The following is a 19,004-nucleotide window of genomic DNA, read 5'->3' on the forward strand; positions in this document are numbered from 1 at the left end:
TTGTACTGAACCGTGAGTAACCATCAGTTGTAGAGAGTCTGTGTGCAGCCAGTGTGCTTTTATTGATGTTTAACTATATCGTTCTTTGTAAACTGATTCCACTTGCAGCTTGAATGCAGAATTTTGTAGCTTTACATAAATATATTGGCACATTTACTGATGTAAAGTTCTTCTTTCAGTGCTGGTTTTAGAAAGTTAGATGTCAGGTGTTGTGGTCAGTCATAAACCGGTGTTTGAAGGCTTTACAATATTGCAGCTTTAGCTGTTTCTAAATGATAAGTACAGGTTTGCAGAGTTAAAACAGGGAAAGCAACTTATTTTTGTTGTATAATGCCCCTCATGGGTGCTGGCGCAGGCATTGATTTAGGGATTAAGGAAAAGTAGAGTAGAAACATGTACTTACTGGAAAGCTATAAAAGTAAGGTCGATGGTCTGTGTCTGTGTGACGGGTCAGAGTCGCTCTCAGAACATGGGAACAAAACAGACTCACCTCTGCGCTGGTAAGCCTGCTATCTTTATTTTATTTTGGAAAACAACTGCAACCATAACATATTTTGAGGGCATGAAATGGTATCAGTTCATTTAATGTGATGTGCTTTGACTGCAGTTGTAGTTTTACTGTCAATTTGGGAGAAATTAACCTCAACTACAGCTAGGCCTACAGAAAACACTGGTGCATCTTTTGCTGTTGCCTGTTTTGATGCCGCAGTCTGGGTCACCTTTATAATATGACATGCAAAAACACATAAAATGAGCAGGTGTGACTCGATGGTGACGCTCTGGTTCTTGCAGCTCAGCAGATCAGCTTTCTAACGAGAGCCGTCCTGCTCTCCGTTCTGCTGTGCGGCCCACAGCGCGTGTTGGCAGACTCGGATGAGGTGGTCCTGACTGAGTGGGAGATCTGGAAAAGCAGCCATGGCATAAGCCACGATGAACTAGTGAGACAGACATTTAAAAAACTTTAGAAAACCTCAATACAATAGGTGCGTGTTGGATCTGACTCACCAGAGTTTATTTTTCATGTGTTTTTTCCTCTCAGGAAGACATGCAAAGGATGACCATCTGGGTAGATAATAAGCAAAAGATTGAAGACCACAATCAAGGCTTTCTCATGGGGAGAAGGTCATTTTCTATGGCCATGAATAAATATGGAGACCTAGTAAGGAATATTATTTTTATTTTGACAGCAACACTGATCAGGTACAATCTATGACTAAATGGCTTCAGATGTAATGGTAGGTAGAATTAGTCTCCTTTGGACAGAACCAGACTGGATGCCTCTCTTTGTTTCAAGTCTTTGTACTCGGCCAAGCTAACTAGCTGGTGACTTTCACTGCTATTTATCAGTGAGATATGAGAGCAGAATTAATATTTTTCCTGAAAAATAAAAGTTTAAACAGGGCAATCGGTGGCGTAGTGGGTTAAGCAGCTGCCCAGTGTACAGAGGCTACAGTCCTCACTGCAGTGGGCCCTGGTTCGAGTCCTGCACCAGACAGCCCTTTGCTGCATGTCTTCCCCCTCTCTTTGCCCCCTGCTTCCTGTCTCTCTCCAACTGTTCTATCATTAAAGGCATAAAAAGCCAAAAAAAAAAATTAAAAATAAAAAGTTTAAACATCAGTGGGACTTTTTTTCCAGCACCATCTTCCCTGTGTTTTCCGCATGTAGACAAGACAGGAATTCCAGGTTTTGCAAGGAGCCACGATGAACGCCCAGTTCGTAAAGAGAGGGAAGGACGTCTCTGCTCGCAGACTGCGTTACAATGCAAGGAAGTTAGATACTTGGTTTGTCGACTACAGAAGCATGGGTTATGTCACTGAGGTCAAAGATCAGGTAAGGCATCGTTTCTGTCACTTAAGTGGATCTTATCTGGACTATCACAATCAGATCTGTGCATTGAACTGTCTTTGCAGGGCTACTGTGGCTCATGCTGGGCTTTCAGCACTACAGGAGCGATAGAAGGACAGCTATACAAGAGAACAGGTCAGCTTGTCTCTTTGAGTGAGCAAAACCTGGTGGATTGCTCCAAACCGTACGGCACCAATGGCTGCAGCGGTGCCTGGATGGCCAATGCGTACGACTACGTGGTCAGCAATGGGCTGCAGGCTACAGACACCTACCCATACACCTCAGTGGTGAGGCTCAACCTGCTGGCTTAGCCTCCATCATAACAATTAAGCTGTGATCGATTCTGAATCCAGCCTAGCAGTAACATTTATCTCTCTCACTAGGACACACAGCCTTGTTTCTATGACAGCAGACTGGCGGTTGCTCATATCAAAGACTATAGGTTCATACCTAAAGGAGATGAGCAGGCTCTGGCTGATGCTGTGGCAACTATTGGCCCTATCACTGTAGCGATTGATGCTGACAATGCAAGTTTCCTGTTCTACAGCTCAGGTTAACCGGCTTTAAACACTCCAACATTGCAATTATAATGTCATTATTTTAAAAAGATTACATGATACATATTTTATTCCAAACAATATTTTAAATGACAGATTAAATAGATATCTGTTTGGTTATATGTTTACCCTGTTCACCTGTAGTGTGGCTTTGACTTTTCCTCACAGGAATTTACGAAGAACCCAACTGTAACCCTAACCATCTGAGTCACGCAGTGTTGCTGGTTGGCTATGGCTCAGAAGACGGCCAAGACTACTGGATCATCAAAAACAGGTCTGTTCAGCCCCACTCACATAGGATAAAATAAGGCTCAATTTTCTGTCTTGAGTCTTTAACGAATAAAGACATCTCTCTGCTTTTCTATTTTCCTAGTTGGGGAACGAGCTGGGGTGAGGGCGGCTACATGCGAGTGATCCGTGACGGCAGGAACACTTGTGGCATAGCGAGCTACGCTTTGTACCCAGTCCTATGATTACGATGAAATACAGTTGAGTGTTACTGCTGTGCTCTTTCACTGGACAAGAGCTCCAAAAAACATTAGTCTGTGTTCATACAACACAGTCATCTTTGAACTCATGTAATCTATATTTCCTGAACCCTTCAAACAGTGTAGATAAAGGTTTGTGCAAAGATTTACATCAGCATTTTTACAGTGAACACATTGCTTCTCTCAGGGATGTAAAACACACACGTTTTACGAGTTAGCTATTTGAAGTTTTACCAATTTGTCATAAAATTTCAAATTAAAGTGAGACCGGAACTTTGCTTGTATTCTAATAACATGTATTCACACACACAAACATAAAAAAATATTACAAACATTACAATCATCATATATTCCCATTCCCAGTCATTTGAATATGACTTCCCCAGTCATATTCAAATGACTGTGGTAATATGTATTTATTAGCCCCAACTTTAATTAAGAAACATAACACATGGGTGGACATGCAAATATTTACCACCATTTCTGGCCAAGTGCAACAAATTATGATTGAGGCAGAGAGGGCTATTAGCTGCCATCTGTAACTTCCACAACTCTTAATCTCTGCCAAAAATTCCACTTGACTCTGTTTAGGTTGGTTTTAAACATCTTTCTGGCAGAGTTGAATCTGTATATATTGAAGACATAAAAAAGTAGCCTAACGTATCAAATTCATAAGTATATCATTAGATTTATTTCGGCAGCAGTATCTCTCCCCAGGGCTCCGGGACATTTGGAGAGGTCCTTACTCTGACCTCTTGGTCCTGGCCAGGAGGCTCAGGGTGGTTCTTACATTCTTTGTTGTTTGAGCATTTCCAGCATCTTCTTTCTGCCTTTCTTTCTCAGTCATCCCAAAAACTATTTGACCTTTAAAGAATGAGCCCTGGAAATCTTAAAATGTTAAAAACTAGCATACTTACTAGCATTATTGCCCCTCTCACTTTTACATAACTTCTTATCTCAAAGTATCACCTGCTTCACGGAGGAGAATTGGTTTGTGAATCATTCAGTTCGTGAACAAAACTTTTTTTCACTCCAAGGAGACTTTGTTCAATGACATGACCAATAGTACAAAGTAAATGAAAATAAGCTTATTAGCATTTTCATCCATGGCTAGTGTTAGCAGTTAGCTCACCAGCTACAGAAGTTCACCAAACTTCCAAAACATTTTTTGGGATGAACTGTGGATCAATGATGCTATGATGAATCTGAACTATCCCACAGTGTGCAGCTGACAGCTGTTCAACATGTTGCATAGTCTTTCTTCAGTAAATGTGTAATAACTGTTCATTACCATTATACAATTGTACTGATTTTGTGAAGCCTGATAATTAAAGTAGATCAACCTGCCCTATGCATGGACTCACTGAGGAAGCCACTGAAAAATGTTAGCCACCATTTATTTGTGTTTTTCCTGTTAAGTCTTCAGACTGCAAAGCTTTTTTTCTTTTCTTTTTGTTCTTGTAACACTTGTACTGACAGCTGACACACAGTGGGAGAGATGGAAATACATCACCCTTGGATACATTTGTTAGACAGTTTCAAGCCTCAACATGAAATTGTTGGATACAGAGCAAATAAAATGCTTCTTTGAATTACAAAAAAAAAATCTTTTTGTGATTTTCTTTATATTTGGCATTTTTGGTGTTTTTTCTGATTGACCATAATAAACAAAATCCATTAGTTGATGATAAAACAACCTTCTTCACAGTGTATTTATTGCGTCTCCTACACCCGGCTTTGACTGAAATCTCTCATGTGATCATTTCTGCACAATATGATCCACTGCATCTTAAAGACCTTTATGGCAACACGTGCAATCACACTCCACTGAACTTTGAACCAAGCTATGGTACACAAATTGACACTTTAAATCCAGCTTTTTTCTTTCACTCAAAATTCTCCAAGGTTCACCTGCTGTGGCATTCGCCTGATAGAGGGAGCAGAAGTAGTGCGGTAGGAGGAAGGATTTTTCCACCTCTTGTCTCACAGGGCTCATAGAAAGGTTTAAAATGAAGTGGGAAACATCTTTGGTTTGCATTGTGGCAGTTTTTGCTCTGCTTTGCTCAAATTTGTCACTCTGCTCACAATCATTCAAAGAGTTGATAGTCACAGTCAGATCCATCAGAAGAGACACAGCAAGAAAAAGTTCTGTGAACCCTCCCTCAACAACCAGACAGCAGGTGCTGTCACTCAAGTCATGCAGCAATTTTTTGTTGTTTTTAAAGAGATTATGAGGCATGCTGTGGTTGCAAAATGAGGCCAAGAAATAATTTTGATCATTAAAGTTTTTCTATTCAGTGAGTAGAATATAAAGCCTCTATTAAATGTTCAGTAAATTCACTATTAGACATAATTATTATCACCTGCTATATAAGCTCAACTGGTAACCATGGTACATAATGACCCTTGTGCAATTCCATCATTTTTACATGTGGTCCTCAGGTTTTTTACTGTTTCCATATCACATTTTGAAAACATTGTATTTTCTAAGTGAAAAAAAAAAAATCAATCACATCTAACCGTGCAAGGGATCAAATTAATCACTTAGCACTGATAAAAGAGTGCTTCTAACCAGGCCGAGCTGCGTTGGTGTGTTTGCGTATTTTAATGACTGGAGGACAGTCGACTGTTAAGCAGCTCCAATGGACTCTCCAAAGAGTGTGATGAACTAACAAGGAAATGCGTGGTTGGTGTTCACATGTACACACACACACACACACACACACACACACACACACACACACACACACACACACACAGTGGAACACGTGCAAATGCAAATTTACATCAGATTTCAGCATTGTGGCATTTGTGGCCACTTTGCTGAGGCCGATGAATATTGTTTTGCTGGTGTTATGTCTGACCTAACTCTCCTCCAGGACTGTCAGTTCAACACTACCGGGGACCACTGTGAGCGGTGGAAAGAGATTACTATGGAAACGCTCCCAACAGGACCAGCCATGTCTGTCCATGTCCATCTACTCAGAACAAGTCAGTATCTGTTGATTGTCTGATCTGCCTCTAAAGCCTGCATGAGTGTGAATATATGTATATGAACATCTTTGTATTATTTTTTTAAGTTTTGCATTGGCCTGTATGGAAATCAACATGGGAGTGGCTGAATGTTTGTGCAAACGAGGTTATAGTTGGGCCAGATGTGAGACGTAAGACATAACCAAACACACGGGTAAATTTAATTTAAAAAGTATGATCATATATGCAGCCAAAATGTTGCATCCTAGCAGCAGCCCTTACTGTTTCTCTCTGTGTAGATGTGCATTTGGTTTCTATGGCAATCCCATGATGCACGGAGGCATCTGCATGCCTTGCTGCTGTAAAGACAGCAGGTTGAACATTTGTGATTCTCTAACTGGAGGAGAGTAAACGTTTCCATTTAAAAGCAAAAAAATAAAACTTAAGACTGTGAAATAGTAAGTGCTGACTATCGGTCCCGAGTTTATGAAAAGCTCCAAAAACACTTCCTCCATTGTCTACAATGCAAACAATAGTACAACCCCAATTCCAAAAAAAGTTGGGAGACTTAGTATGTGTACATAAAAACAGTATCACATTGAACAATATTTAATTCACAATAGAACATGGAAAACATGTCCAACTTGGAAAGCGAGACATTTTACAATCTCATGAAAAATATGGTGAAAAAAAAACATTTTCAGTTGGTCAAAGTTCTGGACTGCAGGCGAGACAGCCCAGCACCCGGACTCTTCTACGACAAAGCCACATTGTTGTAATAAATGCACTTTGGGGTTTAGCATTGACTTGCTGAAATATGCAAGGCCTTCCCTGAAAAAAAACACAATCTGGATGGGAGCATATGTTGCTCTAAAACCTATTGAGTTACTAAGTTACTAGCTCCATAGGCACGAATACACCCCATACCATCAGAGATGCAGGTTTTGAACTGAGTGCTGATAACAAGCTGGATGGCCCCTTTCCTGTTTAGTCCGAAGGACATAATGAGCATGATTTCCAAAAAGACTTCAAATTTAGATTTGTCTATCCAACAGTTTTCCTCTTTGCCTCAGTCCATTTTAAATGAGCTTTGGTCCAGAGAAGACTGCAGCATTTCTGGATCGTTGTTAAGATATGGCTCCTTCTTTTGGAGATATAGTACACAGTTCTGTATGCATACTCTCCGAGTCGAAATAATGATAATACAATAATAAAGAAAAGATTATTAGGGATGCACCGATACCGATACTGGTATCGGGTATCGGGCCGATACTATTCTAACATACTCGTACTCGTACTCGTTAAAGTTAGCCGATACCATGAAGACCGCGATCAGAGGGTGTCCAAGTCCTGGTGTGCAATATACAACTACACAAAAATATATATATTTTATTTACTATATCAGTACTTTGTATGTACTCGTTTCATAATACAGAGGAAAACTCTATTCCTAAAAAGAATTAAAAAAAATAAAAATCCTCAGAGAACCCACATTTCGCTGTTAACGCAGTTGCGCAGCGCAGGTGGGAATTATGAGACTGTGATACATCAAAGGCTGAAGGACAACATGAAAACAGAGAAAGAGGGAAAACGGAGCGCTTTCTGGTGTGGAGCAAACTACCAACCACCAGTGCAGAGACTGCTGACAACCCACCACCGATGGAAAAGAGGAAAAAAAAACTGTCGACAGTATCATGAAAGTTACCCGTCTTATGGCTTCAGTTGGACCGGGGATGTCAACAATCCTCAGCCCGAGTGCTTCCTGTCGGGAGAAGTTAGCTAATGCTAACTGAACTGCTAGTTAGCTAATTCTTCTGCATCGTAAGCATCTCCCACCACTCGATTGAGCAGTTTCTTCTTTCCCCGCTACCTGCCTGTGTGAGTTGGCGTTCTCTACTGTTAAACATGAAGAACAACAGGAGGTCACGGCTCTCTGTTGAACAGGACTTTCGAGTGGTCCTCTGCTCAGAGCCACCATGATTAAAGAAATCTGCACGCCCCGACAGGCACATGTATCTTCACTATTGTGTAAGTAGGCAAAATATTTACAATAGCACATGTTTCACTGATTGCTGAAATGTTGCAATGATAAATTGTAGTTTAGGACCATGGACAATGCAGCTTCCTAGCATTGACAGTTCTCTGTGCTAAATTTCTGCGTGCTGAGTTTCCTTTGCCTCCTTTTTAATTTTGTGACCTGTTTGATTTAAATGACTGTTGCTGCTTTGATGAAGCCTAATTTGATAAAGTTTCAAATTAATTTTTGAAGTATTTCGTTAATAAATATTTCATGAGTAATAGTTGTCTTGTCACATTGTATTTGACATTAGTAAATAGTTATGCACATTTACAGATATTTTACATGATATGAACGATAACACGTGTTATAAGAACTATTTTGCACAATAGGTGTACCTTGAGATTTTTACTTGTCCTTTGGTGTGCCTTGGGCACAAAAAGTTTGGGAACCACTGGGCTAGTGAGACCCAAACCTGTCTTCCAATTCATTACATTTTTTTGTGGTAGAAGTATCGGCATCGGTACTCGGTATCGGCAAGTACTCAGATCCAAGTATCGGTATCGTATCGGTTTGAAAAAAAGTGGTATCGGGGCATCCCTAAAGATTATCCTATCAGACTAGTTGTGACACATAAGGCATTATGTTCTGTGAGGCTGAGTTGTACTACTTATGACAATTCAATTCAATTCAACTAAACTTTTCAAACAAGTTTGAAATTACAATAAAATTTGAATATGTCAAGCAAAGACAAAAACAAAATAAAGATAGAAATAAACAGAAAGGTTTGAATATATAAAAGTAGCATTTTAGAACAAACTGCAGCAAAGTGAATCCAGTTGAAAGCAGAAGTTATCATACACTGCATAAAAAGACACAACCTTTTTTTTTCTCACTGTCTGACATGAAATCAGACTAAACTTTTCGTGTTTTAGATCAGTTAGGATTACCAAAATTATTTGTATTTGCTAAATGCTAGAATAATAATAGAGAGAAATATGACTTTCCTCAAAGTTACAAGTTTACATACACAAAGATTATTATGACTTTAAACAATTTGCTTTAAACAAGCCCAGATGATGATGCCATGGCTTTAGAAGCTTTTGATAGGTCAGTTGAGGCACACCTGTGGATGCATTTTAAGGCACACCTCACATTTTTTCCTTGTGTGACATCATGGGAACAGCCAACATATCAGGAAGAGAATTGTCGACCTCCACAACTCTGGTTCATCCTTGGGTACAACTTTCAGATGTCTGAAGGTTCATCTGTTCAAACAATAAGATGCAAGCATAAACACCATGGGAAAGTCCAGTCATCATATCACCCAGGAAGAAGACGGCTTCTGTGTCCCAGCGATGAAGGTGTTTTGGTATGAAATGTGCGTATCAACCCCAAAACAAAAGCAAAGTGAAACAAGTCCTGCAACGACGTGGGCTGAAAGGAAAAAAGTCAGTACTATCAAAATGATATCAAAAAGCTAGATTAGAATTTGCAAATGCACACGGGAACAAAGACTTTAATTTTAACTTTTAATTTCAACAATGACCATTGTTACATTTGTAGGAAAAAGAAGGAAGCTTGCAAGCCCGAGAACACCATCCCAACTGTGAAGTACGGGGGTGGCAGTATCATGCTGTGGGGCTGCTTTGCTGCAGAAGGGACTAGTGCACTTCACAAAATAAAGGCATCATTAGGAAAGAACATTATGTGGCAATATTGAGGCAAGACATCTGCCAGGAAGGGTCTTCAAAATGAACAATGACCCCAAACACACCCAATAAATTAGTTACAAAGGACAACAAAGTCAATGTTTTGGAATGGTCATCACAAAGCCCTGATAAAAGCCTGGACAAAATTCCAGAAAAACTACTGTTACTAAGGAAACGTAGGTAAACTTGTGACTCTGAAGAAAGTAATGAAAAACGTTCTCTAGCATTATTCTAGCATTTGGCAAGTAAAAATCCTTTTGGGAATCCGAACTGACCTAAAACAAGAAAAGATTAGTCTGGTTTTATGTCACAATGAGAGAAAAAAAAAAAGGTTATGTGTCTTTTTATCCATTGCATGTAAATTTCTGGTTTCAACCGTATAAGCTCTTTCTAGATGGTATGTTTTAAGACTGTCACTGTGAGAAAGTTTTCCACAGGAAAGGAGCCTAAAACCTAAAAGCTCTGCTTCCTGTTTTGTCATGAAAATTCTGGTAACCACAAGCAGGTCAGCATTCTGGGAACAGAGGGTTCTTGTGGGGTAATATAGAACAATAAAGTCTTTCAGACAAGACAGAGCTGGGCCCATAATAGCTTTCTGTCAGAAAAAAAATTCCAGATTGGATTCTAAACTTAATATAGAGCCATAAAACAGGGAAAATGTGATCTCTCTTGGCAGTACCAGTCAGTCAATTTAGTCCATTTGCCAGTCAATTTAGGTCACCTTAATGTGATGAGATCCACTGTAACAGCTTTTTTCTTTTGTCAGAGTGCATTGTTTGTGATAACAGCGGCTGTAATGGTGACTGCCATTGTGAGTTATTGTTAAAAATGGATTTTGGAATTCTGGCAGGAGCAGAATGTCCCTCTTTTTTTGCTTCATTATTGCCTCGTATTTGTTGACAGAACGGGGTGGCTGCGCCTACACTCCGCTGGTGGACTCGGAGAAGATGAATGTTGACCTGGCTTGGCTGATGCAGCTGCTGCCAAACATCACTCGAGGCGTTGCCTCACTCTCCAGTCTGAACCACCTGCATGCTAACATCTCTGAAACCACAGCACAGGTTCATGCTGTTCTCCATTTGAAACATTTGTAATATATGTCTTGAAGAATCCCCTTAGAGTCTAAAAAAAACAAAACATTCTGCGACATTTTTTTGTTGCAAATTTGAGTAATTTCACCCCTCATCTACCTGATACAGATTGGAAGACACAGTGGTGCTGTGAGTTAGTGGATCCAAAGGTTTAACAGTTGGGGGCAGATGTCATTGTTGTCAGAAATGACTTGCGTTAACTGATTGATGAGGAAATTACTCAGCTAATCGCAATGCAATTAAATCAAATCAAAATCAAATCAAATTTATTTATATAGCACATTTCATGTACAAACAGTTCAAAGTGCTTTACATAAAATAAAAGCATTGCAGCAGGGAGTGCAAGAAGCATTAAAAATACATAAAAGAATATAAAGAGAAACAAATAAAATCATTTAAATGAATTTAAAAACAAGCAACAGTCTAGATAAGTTAAAAGACATTTCATGCATATACACATGAGAACAGAAATGTCTTTAACCTGCATTTAAAAATGTCTACATTTGGTGAAAGTTTAATCTCCACTGGCAGTTTGTTCCACTTGTTGGCAGCATAACAGCTAAATGCTGCTTCTCCATGTTTAGTCTGGACTCTGGACTGGACCAGCTGACCTGAGTCCTTGGATCTAAGAGCTCTGCTGGGTTTATATTCTCTGAACATATCACAGATGTATTTTGGGCCTAAACCGTTCTGGGATTTGTAAACCATCAGCAGGCTTTTAAAATCTATTCTGTGACTGACTGGAAGCCAATGTAAAGATTTTAAAACTGGTGTGATGTGTTCAGATCTCTTCATCCGGGTTAAAACTCTAGCAGCAGCGTTCTGGATGAGCTGCAGATGTTTAATGCTCTTTTTGGGAAGTCCAGTTAAAAGAGCATTACAGTAATCGAGTCTACTGGAGATGAATGCATGGATGAGTTTCTCCTGGTCTTTTTGGGAGAGGAAACCTTTAATTCTGTTGATGTTTCTGAGATGGTAAAAAACTGCCTTGGTGACAGCTTTGATGTGGCTGCTGAAAGTCAGATCTGAGTGTATCAACACTCCGAGGTTACCAACTTGGTCAGTGATTGTAAGGTCCCGAGTCTCAAGATATTTACCAACGCTGACCCTCTTCTCTTTGCTACCAAACAGAATGATCTCAGTTTTGTCTTCATTTAATTGTAGAAAATTCTCTCTCATCCAGGTGTTTACTTCCTCCAGACACTGACACAGTACGTCTGCTGGGCTGCAGTCGTCCGGTGACAGAGACACATAAAGTTGTGTATCGTCTGCATAACTGTGATAATTGATGTTAAAATTGTGCAATATCTGACCCAAAGGGAGCATATACAAGTTAAACAGAAGAGGTCCAAGAATTGACCCCTGGGGGACTCCACAAGTCATGGCCACTCGCTCAGATTCATAGCTGCCAATAGTAACAAAATAACTCCGGCCTTCTAAGTAGGACCTGAACCAGTTAAGGACCGCTCCAGAAAGTCCAACCCAGTTTTCCAGCCTGTGCAACAGGATTCTGTGATCTACAGTATCAAACGCAGCGCTGAGGTCCAACAGAACCAGGACTGAAACATTACCAGAATCAGTATTCAACCTAATGTCGTTTAACACTTTGACCAGAGCTGTTTCAGTGCTGTGATGACGTCTGAAGCCTGATTGAAAGTTATCAAGACTTCCACTTTCATTCAGAAAGTCGTTGAGCTGGTTAAATACAACTTTCTCAATAATCTTAGATATAAAAGAGAGATTAGAGACAGGTCTGTAGTTCTTCATCATTGAGGCGTCTAGAGTTCTCTTCTTTAGGAGTGGCTTAATGGCAGCTGTCTTTAGTGACTTGGGAAAAATGCCTGATGCCAGTGAGCTGTTAACTATTCGTAGGAGATCACTTTCTACTGAGGTAAAAACAGTTTTTAAAAAGTCAGATGGTATTATGTCCAGAGAACAAGTTGTTGATTTCAGCTGCCGAACTGTTTCCTCTAGGATTTTTAAATTAACAATATTAAATTGTGACACAACGTCAGAGTTATTTCTAGGTTTTAGACACAGATTAGTTTTCTTGTTTGTCTGTGTTGCGTGAATGTTTTGTCTAATCGTTTTGATTTTTTGGCTAAAAAAGTTGGCAAATTCGTTGCATTTCTCAGTGGAGAGGAGGTCTGGGTTTGACTGTTTAGGAGGATTTGTGAGTTTTTCAACCATAGCAAACAGAGTTCGAGAATTGTTGACATTCTTATTAATCATTTCATATAAATGCAGCTGTCTGGCCTTGCACAGCTCATTGTTATAACTACGCAGGCTTTGTTTGTACAGCTCATAGTGAATCTGAAGCTTTGTTTTCCTCCATTTACGTTCAGCTTTCCTGCATTCTCTTTTCAGGTTTTTGACCGTAGTGGTGTTTCTCCATGGGGTTTTCTGTTTGATCAAGGTGCTCTTGATTCTTATCGGTGCAACAGCTTCCATTACATTAAAAATTTTTAAGTTGAAATGATCCAGCATTCCTTCAACCGACTCTGCGCTCATTGTTGGTAACATAGCTATGGCCTCCCTAAACTGAGCACTTGTTTTCTCATTAATGTACCTCTTCTTAACTGAGAAGTTTGAACATTCTGAGTAATATGTAAATCAAATAAAATACAAAAATGGTCAGACAAGGCCAAATCAATAACCAAAATAGAAGAAATATCAACATCTTTAGAAATGAGCAGGTCCAGAATGTGACCTCGAAGGTGGGTTGGTTCTGTTACATGTTACCACAAACCAAACATGTCCAGCACAGAAGAAAATTCTTTGGCATTACCATCCGTCATATTATCCATGTTAAAATCCCCGGTCAACATAAAATGGTTAAAATCAGTCGAAATAACAGACAGTAATTCAGAAAAATCATCAATAAAACTTGCACAGTATCCTGGAGATCTGTAAATGATTAAGAACAGGATTTTAGGAACACCCTTTAAAATAAAACTAAGATATTCAAAAGAAGTGAAATCACCAAATGAGATCTCTTTACACTGGAATGTATCTTTAAATAAGGCAGCTTCACCCCCACCTTTCTTACCATTTCGGCATTTATCCATAAAACTAAAGTTTGGGGGGGCTGTTTCATTAAGAACAGTAGCACTTTTGCTCTCTGTTAACCATGTTTCTGTCAGAAAAAGAAAATCTAAATCGTGTGAAATTATGAAGTCATTAACTAAGAGTGACTTATTGGACAGAGATCTAATATTAAAGGCACAATGTACGATTTTTATGTCATTTTGAAGTGTATTGCATACAAAAAACACCTATACATACCATAAGAGTGTGCAGAAATAATCCTACTAGCATGTCCTAACCAAAGTTTATACGCAGCATAGCTGAGTTTTACTGCAGAATTAGCAGGCTAAACTGATAGCGCCGGACCGGCAGTTTTTCTGGCCAGGAGGTGGCGATATAGAGTAAAATCAACCTCCGTTCAACCCCAGGCAGTAGAAGAAATCGCTGGTCAAAGCGCATTTCCATGGTCTCCATTAGTTGCCTCCATCTGATGAAAGCATTCCCTATATTAACGCGGGCTTGCCCCCTTTTTTTGTCTGATATTCTTTTAGACAAACTTCTTTCGGATTTTCCGCTAGCATCTGCCATCTCGTTAGCCTCTCTGAAGCCACTAGCACCTGCTCTGAGGAGGAGTGAGTGGGGTGGGCCGGCGGGGGCGGGGCCAGCGCCAGACCAGCGATTTCTTCTACTGCCTGGGGTTGAACGGAGGTTGATTTTACTCTATATCGCCACCTCATGACATAAAAATTGCACATTGTGCCTTTAAGTAAGGCTAGCTTTGTGGAGTTTACACTGGTCTCTGATGTATTCTGAGTTGTACGTGGTACCGTTAACAGATTAGATAGATTCACCCAGCAGGTTGACTGTTTTCGATTCCTTCTTTTACTAACTAAAACAGGAATCCTATTGGGTCCCAGCTTGTTCTCAGAACAGCTGTCAGTAATCGGACTTCTATAGCAGGGACCCTGAACACATCATGGCATGGTATCTTTGTTTTGAACAGTACTATCTTTGTTTTGAACTCTGGATGTTCTGCTGCTCCTTGAACATCAACCATAGCAAACAGAGTAAATCAGGGATTTACAAAGATAACTGTGATGTGGGACAAAATGTTAATGTAAATTAGTCTTTTTGAAAACTGTAGGATATATTTCCATAAACATTGTGTCAGATCTGGAGAAGGCTGTGCAGAATGGAAAGGAATTATATTTATGTTGTCTCTGAAGCTGAAGGTCTTCTCACAGCAGTGCAAGGTAAGTCCTGCTTTATCTGTCCAAGACTTTTTGAAAGTTATTAAGGAAACAGAGTGACAAGGTTTGTCAAAGTGAGGGTTCGCCCCAGTTGTATCATGTCATCTCTCGTGGTTTGGCAGATTTGATCAAACGGAAAACTGAGATGAAACCTGATGACTCAAAAAAGCACAAAGGAGAGATGATGGTGGAGGCTCAGCAAATCGTGCAGGAAACTAGAGACAGAAGCCCCTTTCACACTGCGACCCGCTACCTTAGCGGGTCCAAATTGCACCTTCGACCCGCTTCGAGCAATGTGAACGCTTGGCGTGTTGGTGACCCGTGTCGCCTGAAGCCGAGTTCAGGGGGCGTTGCCTAGTGGCAGAGCGTCACACGAAACACATAAAATGCTGGGCGTGTACAATGACGTAGGCACAAGCCATGCGTCGGAGGTAGGGTTAAATACACCTTGAGGACTCGTTTTTGCAATTGTATATGCAGTTCATGGAGATGTTATTTTACGGGGTGTGGATGGTTACAACGTGGGATGCCGCCGAAGAACATATGCGGAGAATACAAGAGCACTATAGTCCCCGAAATGTGGCGGTAAATAACGTCCTCTGCTCGGAGGCTGAGGAGCTCGCGGACCTCCTTGTCTCCCCAGTTGGCCATATTAAAAAATGTCTCGAACTTGATGTAGGCTAAAACAGAGTAAAACTTGTCCTCACCTGTCGCTGTTGTTCTGAATCAGCTGTCCATTCTGTCTTTTAAACTCCTCACGTCACGCCACGCCCACGTCCGACCCGCGTCAATTGCGTTCACACCAAACTCGGCTCAGCAAAAAGACTAGGGTCCGACGCGGGTCGAAAGGCGAGTCGAGTTGACGCGGCAGCCCGGGTCGGCAGTGTGAACGCAACAGTGGACACGCTAAATTCGCGGATTAAACGCGGGTTATTCGGCAGTGTGAAAGGGGCTAGAGACTGCACAACTCAGAGGGACAAAGGAAGAAGTGCGCAGGAAGGGGCCCACAGATGTGAGAGATTCAAACTTATTTATCACAGAAAGAGGGTTCTTGATATAAAAAGGTCAGTGCAGAGTTTGTTTCTGTGTTTGAATACGGTTGTAGGTAGATTTAGTCTTTTTTTACCTTTGGATGCAGCCTGACTAGCTTTTTTTATTTGGAATCATTATGCCAAGCTAAGCTATCTTGCTGCTTACGAGCTGCTCGGTGGATGGTATTCATCCACATATATTCATTTCCATGGTTGTAAAATGATTCTCTGGAAAACCTCAGGCCCAATACACGGTCTTCATTTAGAGTCTACTCAGTATGCAGTTTTCTGTTTAAATCTGAAATGTTTTTCCAACTTATTTTGGATGGTGATTCACGTTTAGCGCAAAAATAAGACATCTGTTGATTCTACCCGGGATCTCTCCATCATCAATACCTTTTGTAATCTATGAAGCTAATAAATCCTTCCACAATAATCCATTGCTGTGGAAAAGGAAATATTCTACCTTTTATACAGATTTTCTCTTGTCTAAAAATGCCTTTGGAGAACTAATTTAAAGGTAGGGTAGGAGATCCTGGATTTTGAGTCCAGCGAAGCTGCATTTTGAAAATACACAGGTAAAAAGTCCCAACCCTTTTCTTCACTTTTCCCCCGAAGGCACGCCTCTAGAGTCCATGAACGCGCACGAGCACGAAGGTGCACGAGCGCTGTTCTGACAGCAAGCATCGATCGTTGCCGTATTTAGTTTATGCTAACTATACGTTTAATAATGCTAGGTGCTAGCCAAGCTGGCTCTAGTTTAGCTTCCTGCCAAGCTTCTGGACGTTCACGGAGCAGGGTACGCGCACAGGGAGAAGGAGGGGGAGGGAGGAGCAGATTGCAGTTTGATAGATGGCATCAGTATCCAATCATTGTGAACGGTCCGTTCACAATAATTGGATACTGTTTTTCCTAGATTGTACGTTCTAGAGGCCACTAAAACTTTTCATATTTGTGTCAAAACTTTTAATTAATTGGTTGCAATGGGGGTGTGAAGAGTATTTCAAGCAATATGTAAAAAAATGTTCCAGAAAAAGATCCCCTACCCCGCCTTTAAGATTATTGATATCATGTAATATTCAAATAAAAATGTTGTTTTGTGGTGTAACTAAAGCCTTGTTGGTTGAAAAGAACAAAAATGGTCCTGAGGGTTTCAGACAATGTTAATACTCCACCTGGCACTCACTGGGTGGCTTTCATACCTCCACACTGATTCTGACTGCTCTCCTGCTGTGTTGGCTGATAGGAAACAAGATTATCTACAACAGGAGTGCACCAGAACTGGTCCAAATGTGAACGCAGAATCGGGCAATCCAGATGTTTACTGAGACACAAGAAACACAAATATGTGGCCCAAGTATTGATAGAGGTGTCAAATGTTGAATGTTCAGGGTTGTCCATAATTCTCTTGATTTTATGCAAAATCCTTCTTTGCATTATTGTCTCCAGAGGTTCCACGGTCGTCCCCAGACCAGAACCTGGGTTAGAAAACTGGTTAGTTAAATCAAATGTATGATTTGGAAATCATACATTTCCAAATCAGGGTAAATCAGATCACAACCTTGTTTTTCTCTGTTCAGCATATAAACCCCTTGTCCAGAGACTACCTGTCACTAAAAGGACTGTTAGAAAGTGGTCACAGGAAGCTGAAGAAGCCTTACAGGGTTGTTTTGATGCAACCAATTGGATTTCTCTTTGTAAGCCACATGGAGAGGACATTAATGCCATGACTGAGTGTGTGACTGACTATATAAACTTCTGTGTGGACAACACCATCCCCACCAGAACAGTGAGATGCTTCCCTAATAACAAACCCTGGATCACCAGTGAGCTAAAGGAACTATTGAACAAGAAAAAAAGAGCCTTTAGGGAGCGAGACAGGGAGTTACTGAGGAGTATACAGAAGCAGCTCAAAGTCAAGATCAGAGAGAGCAAGAAGGTGTATAGAAAGAAGCTTGAGAGTAAACTGCAGAGGAACAATATCAGAGATGTGTGGTCAGGAATGAAGAAGATCACAGGCCTCAAGCAGAGGGAGGATCGGATGGATGGAAGTCTGGACAGAGCAAATGAGCTGAACACATTCTTCAACAGGTTCAGTTCAGGAACAAGCTCACCATCCTCCCCTCCTGTTCCCAGCCAAAGAGACATCCCACCCTCCTCTGACCCACAGCTTTCCTGTAACATCTCCACCTCCACCTCAGTCATGGATTCTTCTGCTTCCACTAGCTTGTCTTCAACCAAATCAGGAGATGCTGCTGTCCCCTTTGCCTCCCCCTCCCACTTTTCTGTTTCTAGAAGTCAGGTGAAGAGGCAGTTGGAGAGACTGAACCGGAACAAGGCTGCAGGTCCAGATGGTGTCAGCCCCCGAGTCCTGAAGGCCTGTGCAGAGCAGCTCTTTGGGATTCTGCAACACCTTTTCAACCTTAGCTTGACCCAAGAGAAGGTACCACTGTTGTGGAAGACATCCTGTCTGGTTCCGGTACCAAAGAAAACCCACCCTTCAGTCATCAATGACTACAGACCTGTTGCCCTGACATCCCACATCATGAAGGTCCTGGAAAGACTCCTGTTGACCCACCTGTGTAAGCAAACCAGCACATATCAGGACCCCCTGCAGTTTGCTTATCGCCATGGAGTTGGAGTTGAAGACGCCATCATACACCTGCTTCAACAAACCCACTGTCATCTGGACAAAGCAGGCAGCACTGTGAGGATCATGTTCTTTGATTTCTCCAGTGCATTTAACACAATTCAGCCTGATCTGCTTCGTCTTAAACTCCAGAAGACTCAGGTGGAGGCCTCAACAATCACCTGGATTAATGACTACCTGACAAACAGACCACAGTTTGTCAGACTGAAGAATTGTGTGTCTAACCAGGTGATCAGCAGCACAGGAGCACCACAGGGGACTGTACTCTCACCATTCCTTTTCACTCTGTACACTTCAGACTTCCAGTACAAGTCAGACTCCTGTCATCTACAGAAATATTCAGATGACTGCAGTTGTCGGGTG

General features: G+C 41.0%; 1 protein-coding gene across 1 annotated transcript; it reads left to right on the top strand.

The window, feature by feature from the left end:
* Positions 1–443: 443 nt before the first annotated feature.
* cts12 (cathepsin 12) lies at positions 444–4,425 on the top strand. The gene is made up of 8 exons (XM_075484649.1): positions 444–500; positions 793–938; positions 1,040–1,159; positions 1,666–1,830; positions 1,911–2,132; positions 2,229–2,397; positions 2,571–2,676; positions 2,776–4,425. The coding sequence occupies exons 1-8, from the start codon at positions 470–472 to the stop codon at positions 2,873–2,875; spliced, it is 1,059 nt and encodes a 352-aa protein (XP_075340764.1). The 5' UTR covers positions 444–469; the 3' UTR covers positions 2,876–4,425.
* The last annotated feature ends 14,579 nt before the right edge of the window (positions 4,426–19,004 follow it).

The sequence above is a fragment of the Odontesthes bonariensis genome, chromosome 15 (assembly GCF_027942865.1).
Source record: "Odontesthes bonariensis isolate fOdoBon6 chromosome 15, fOdoBon6.hap1, whole genome shotgun sequence".
Classification (NCBI taxonomy): domain Eukaryota; kingdom Metazoa; phylum Chordata; class Actinopteri; order Atheriniformes; family Atherinopsidae; genus Odontesthes; species Odontesthes bonariensis.

Bases quoted from the DNA above. Each gene is read 5' to 3' on its own strand.
- cts12 (XM_075484649.1), top strand. From the start codon at position 470: ATGGGAACAAAACAGACTCACCTCTGCGCTG. The intron at 939-1,039 runs GTGAGACAGACA...TTTTCCTCTCAG, and splicing joins GCATAAGCCACGATGAACTA to GAAGACATGCAAAGGATGAC. The intron at 2,677-2,775 runs GTCTGTTCAGCC...CTATTTTCCTAG, and splicing joins TACTGGATCATCAAAAACAG to TTGGGGAACGAGCTGGGGTG.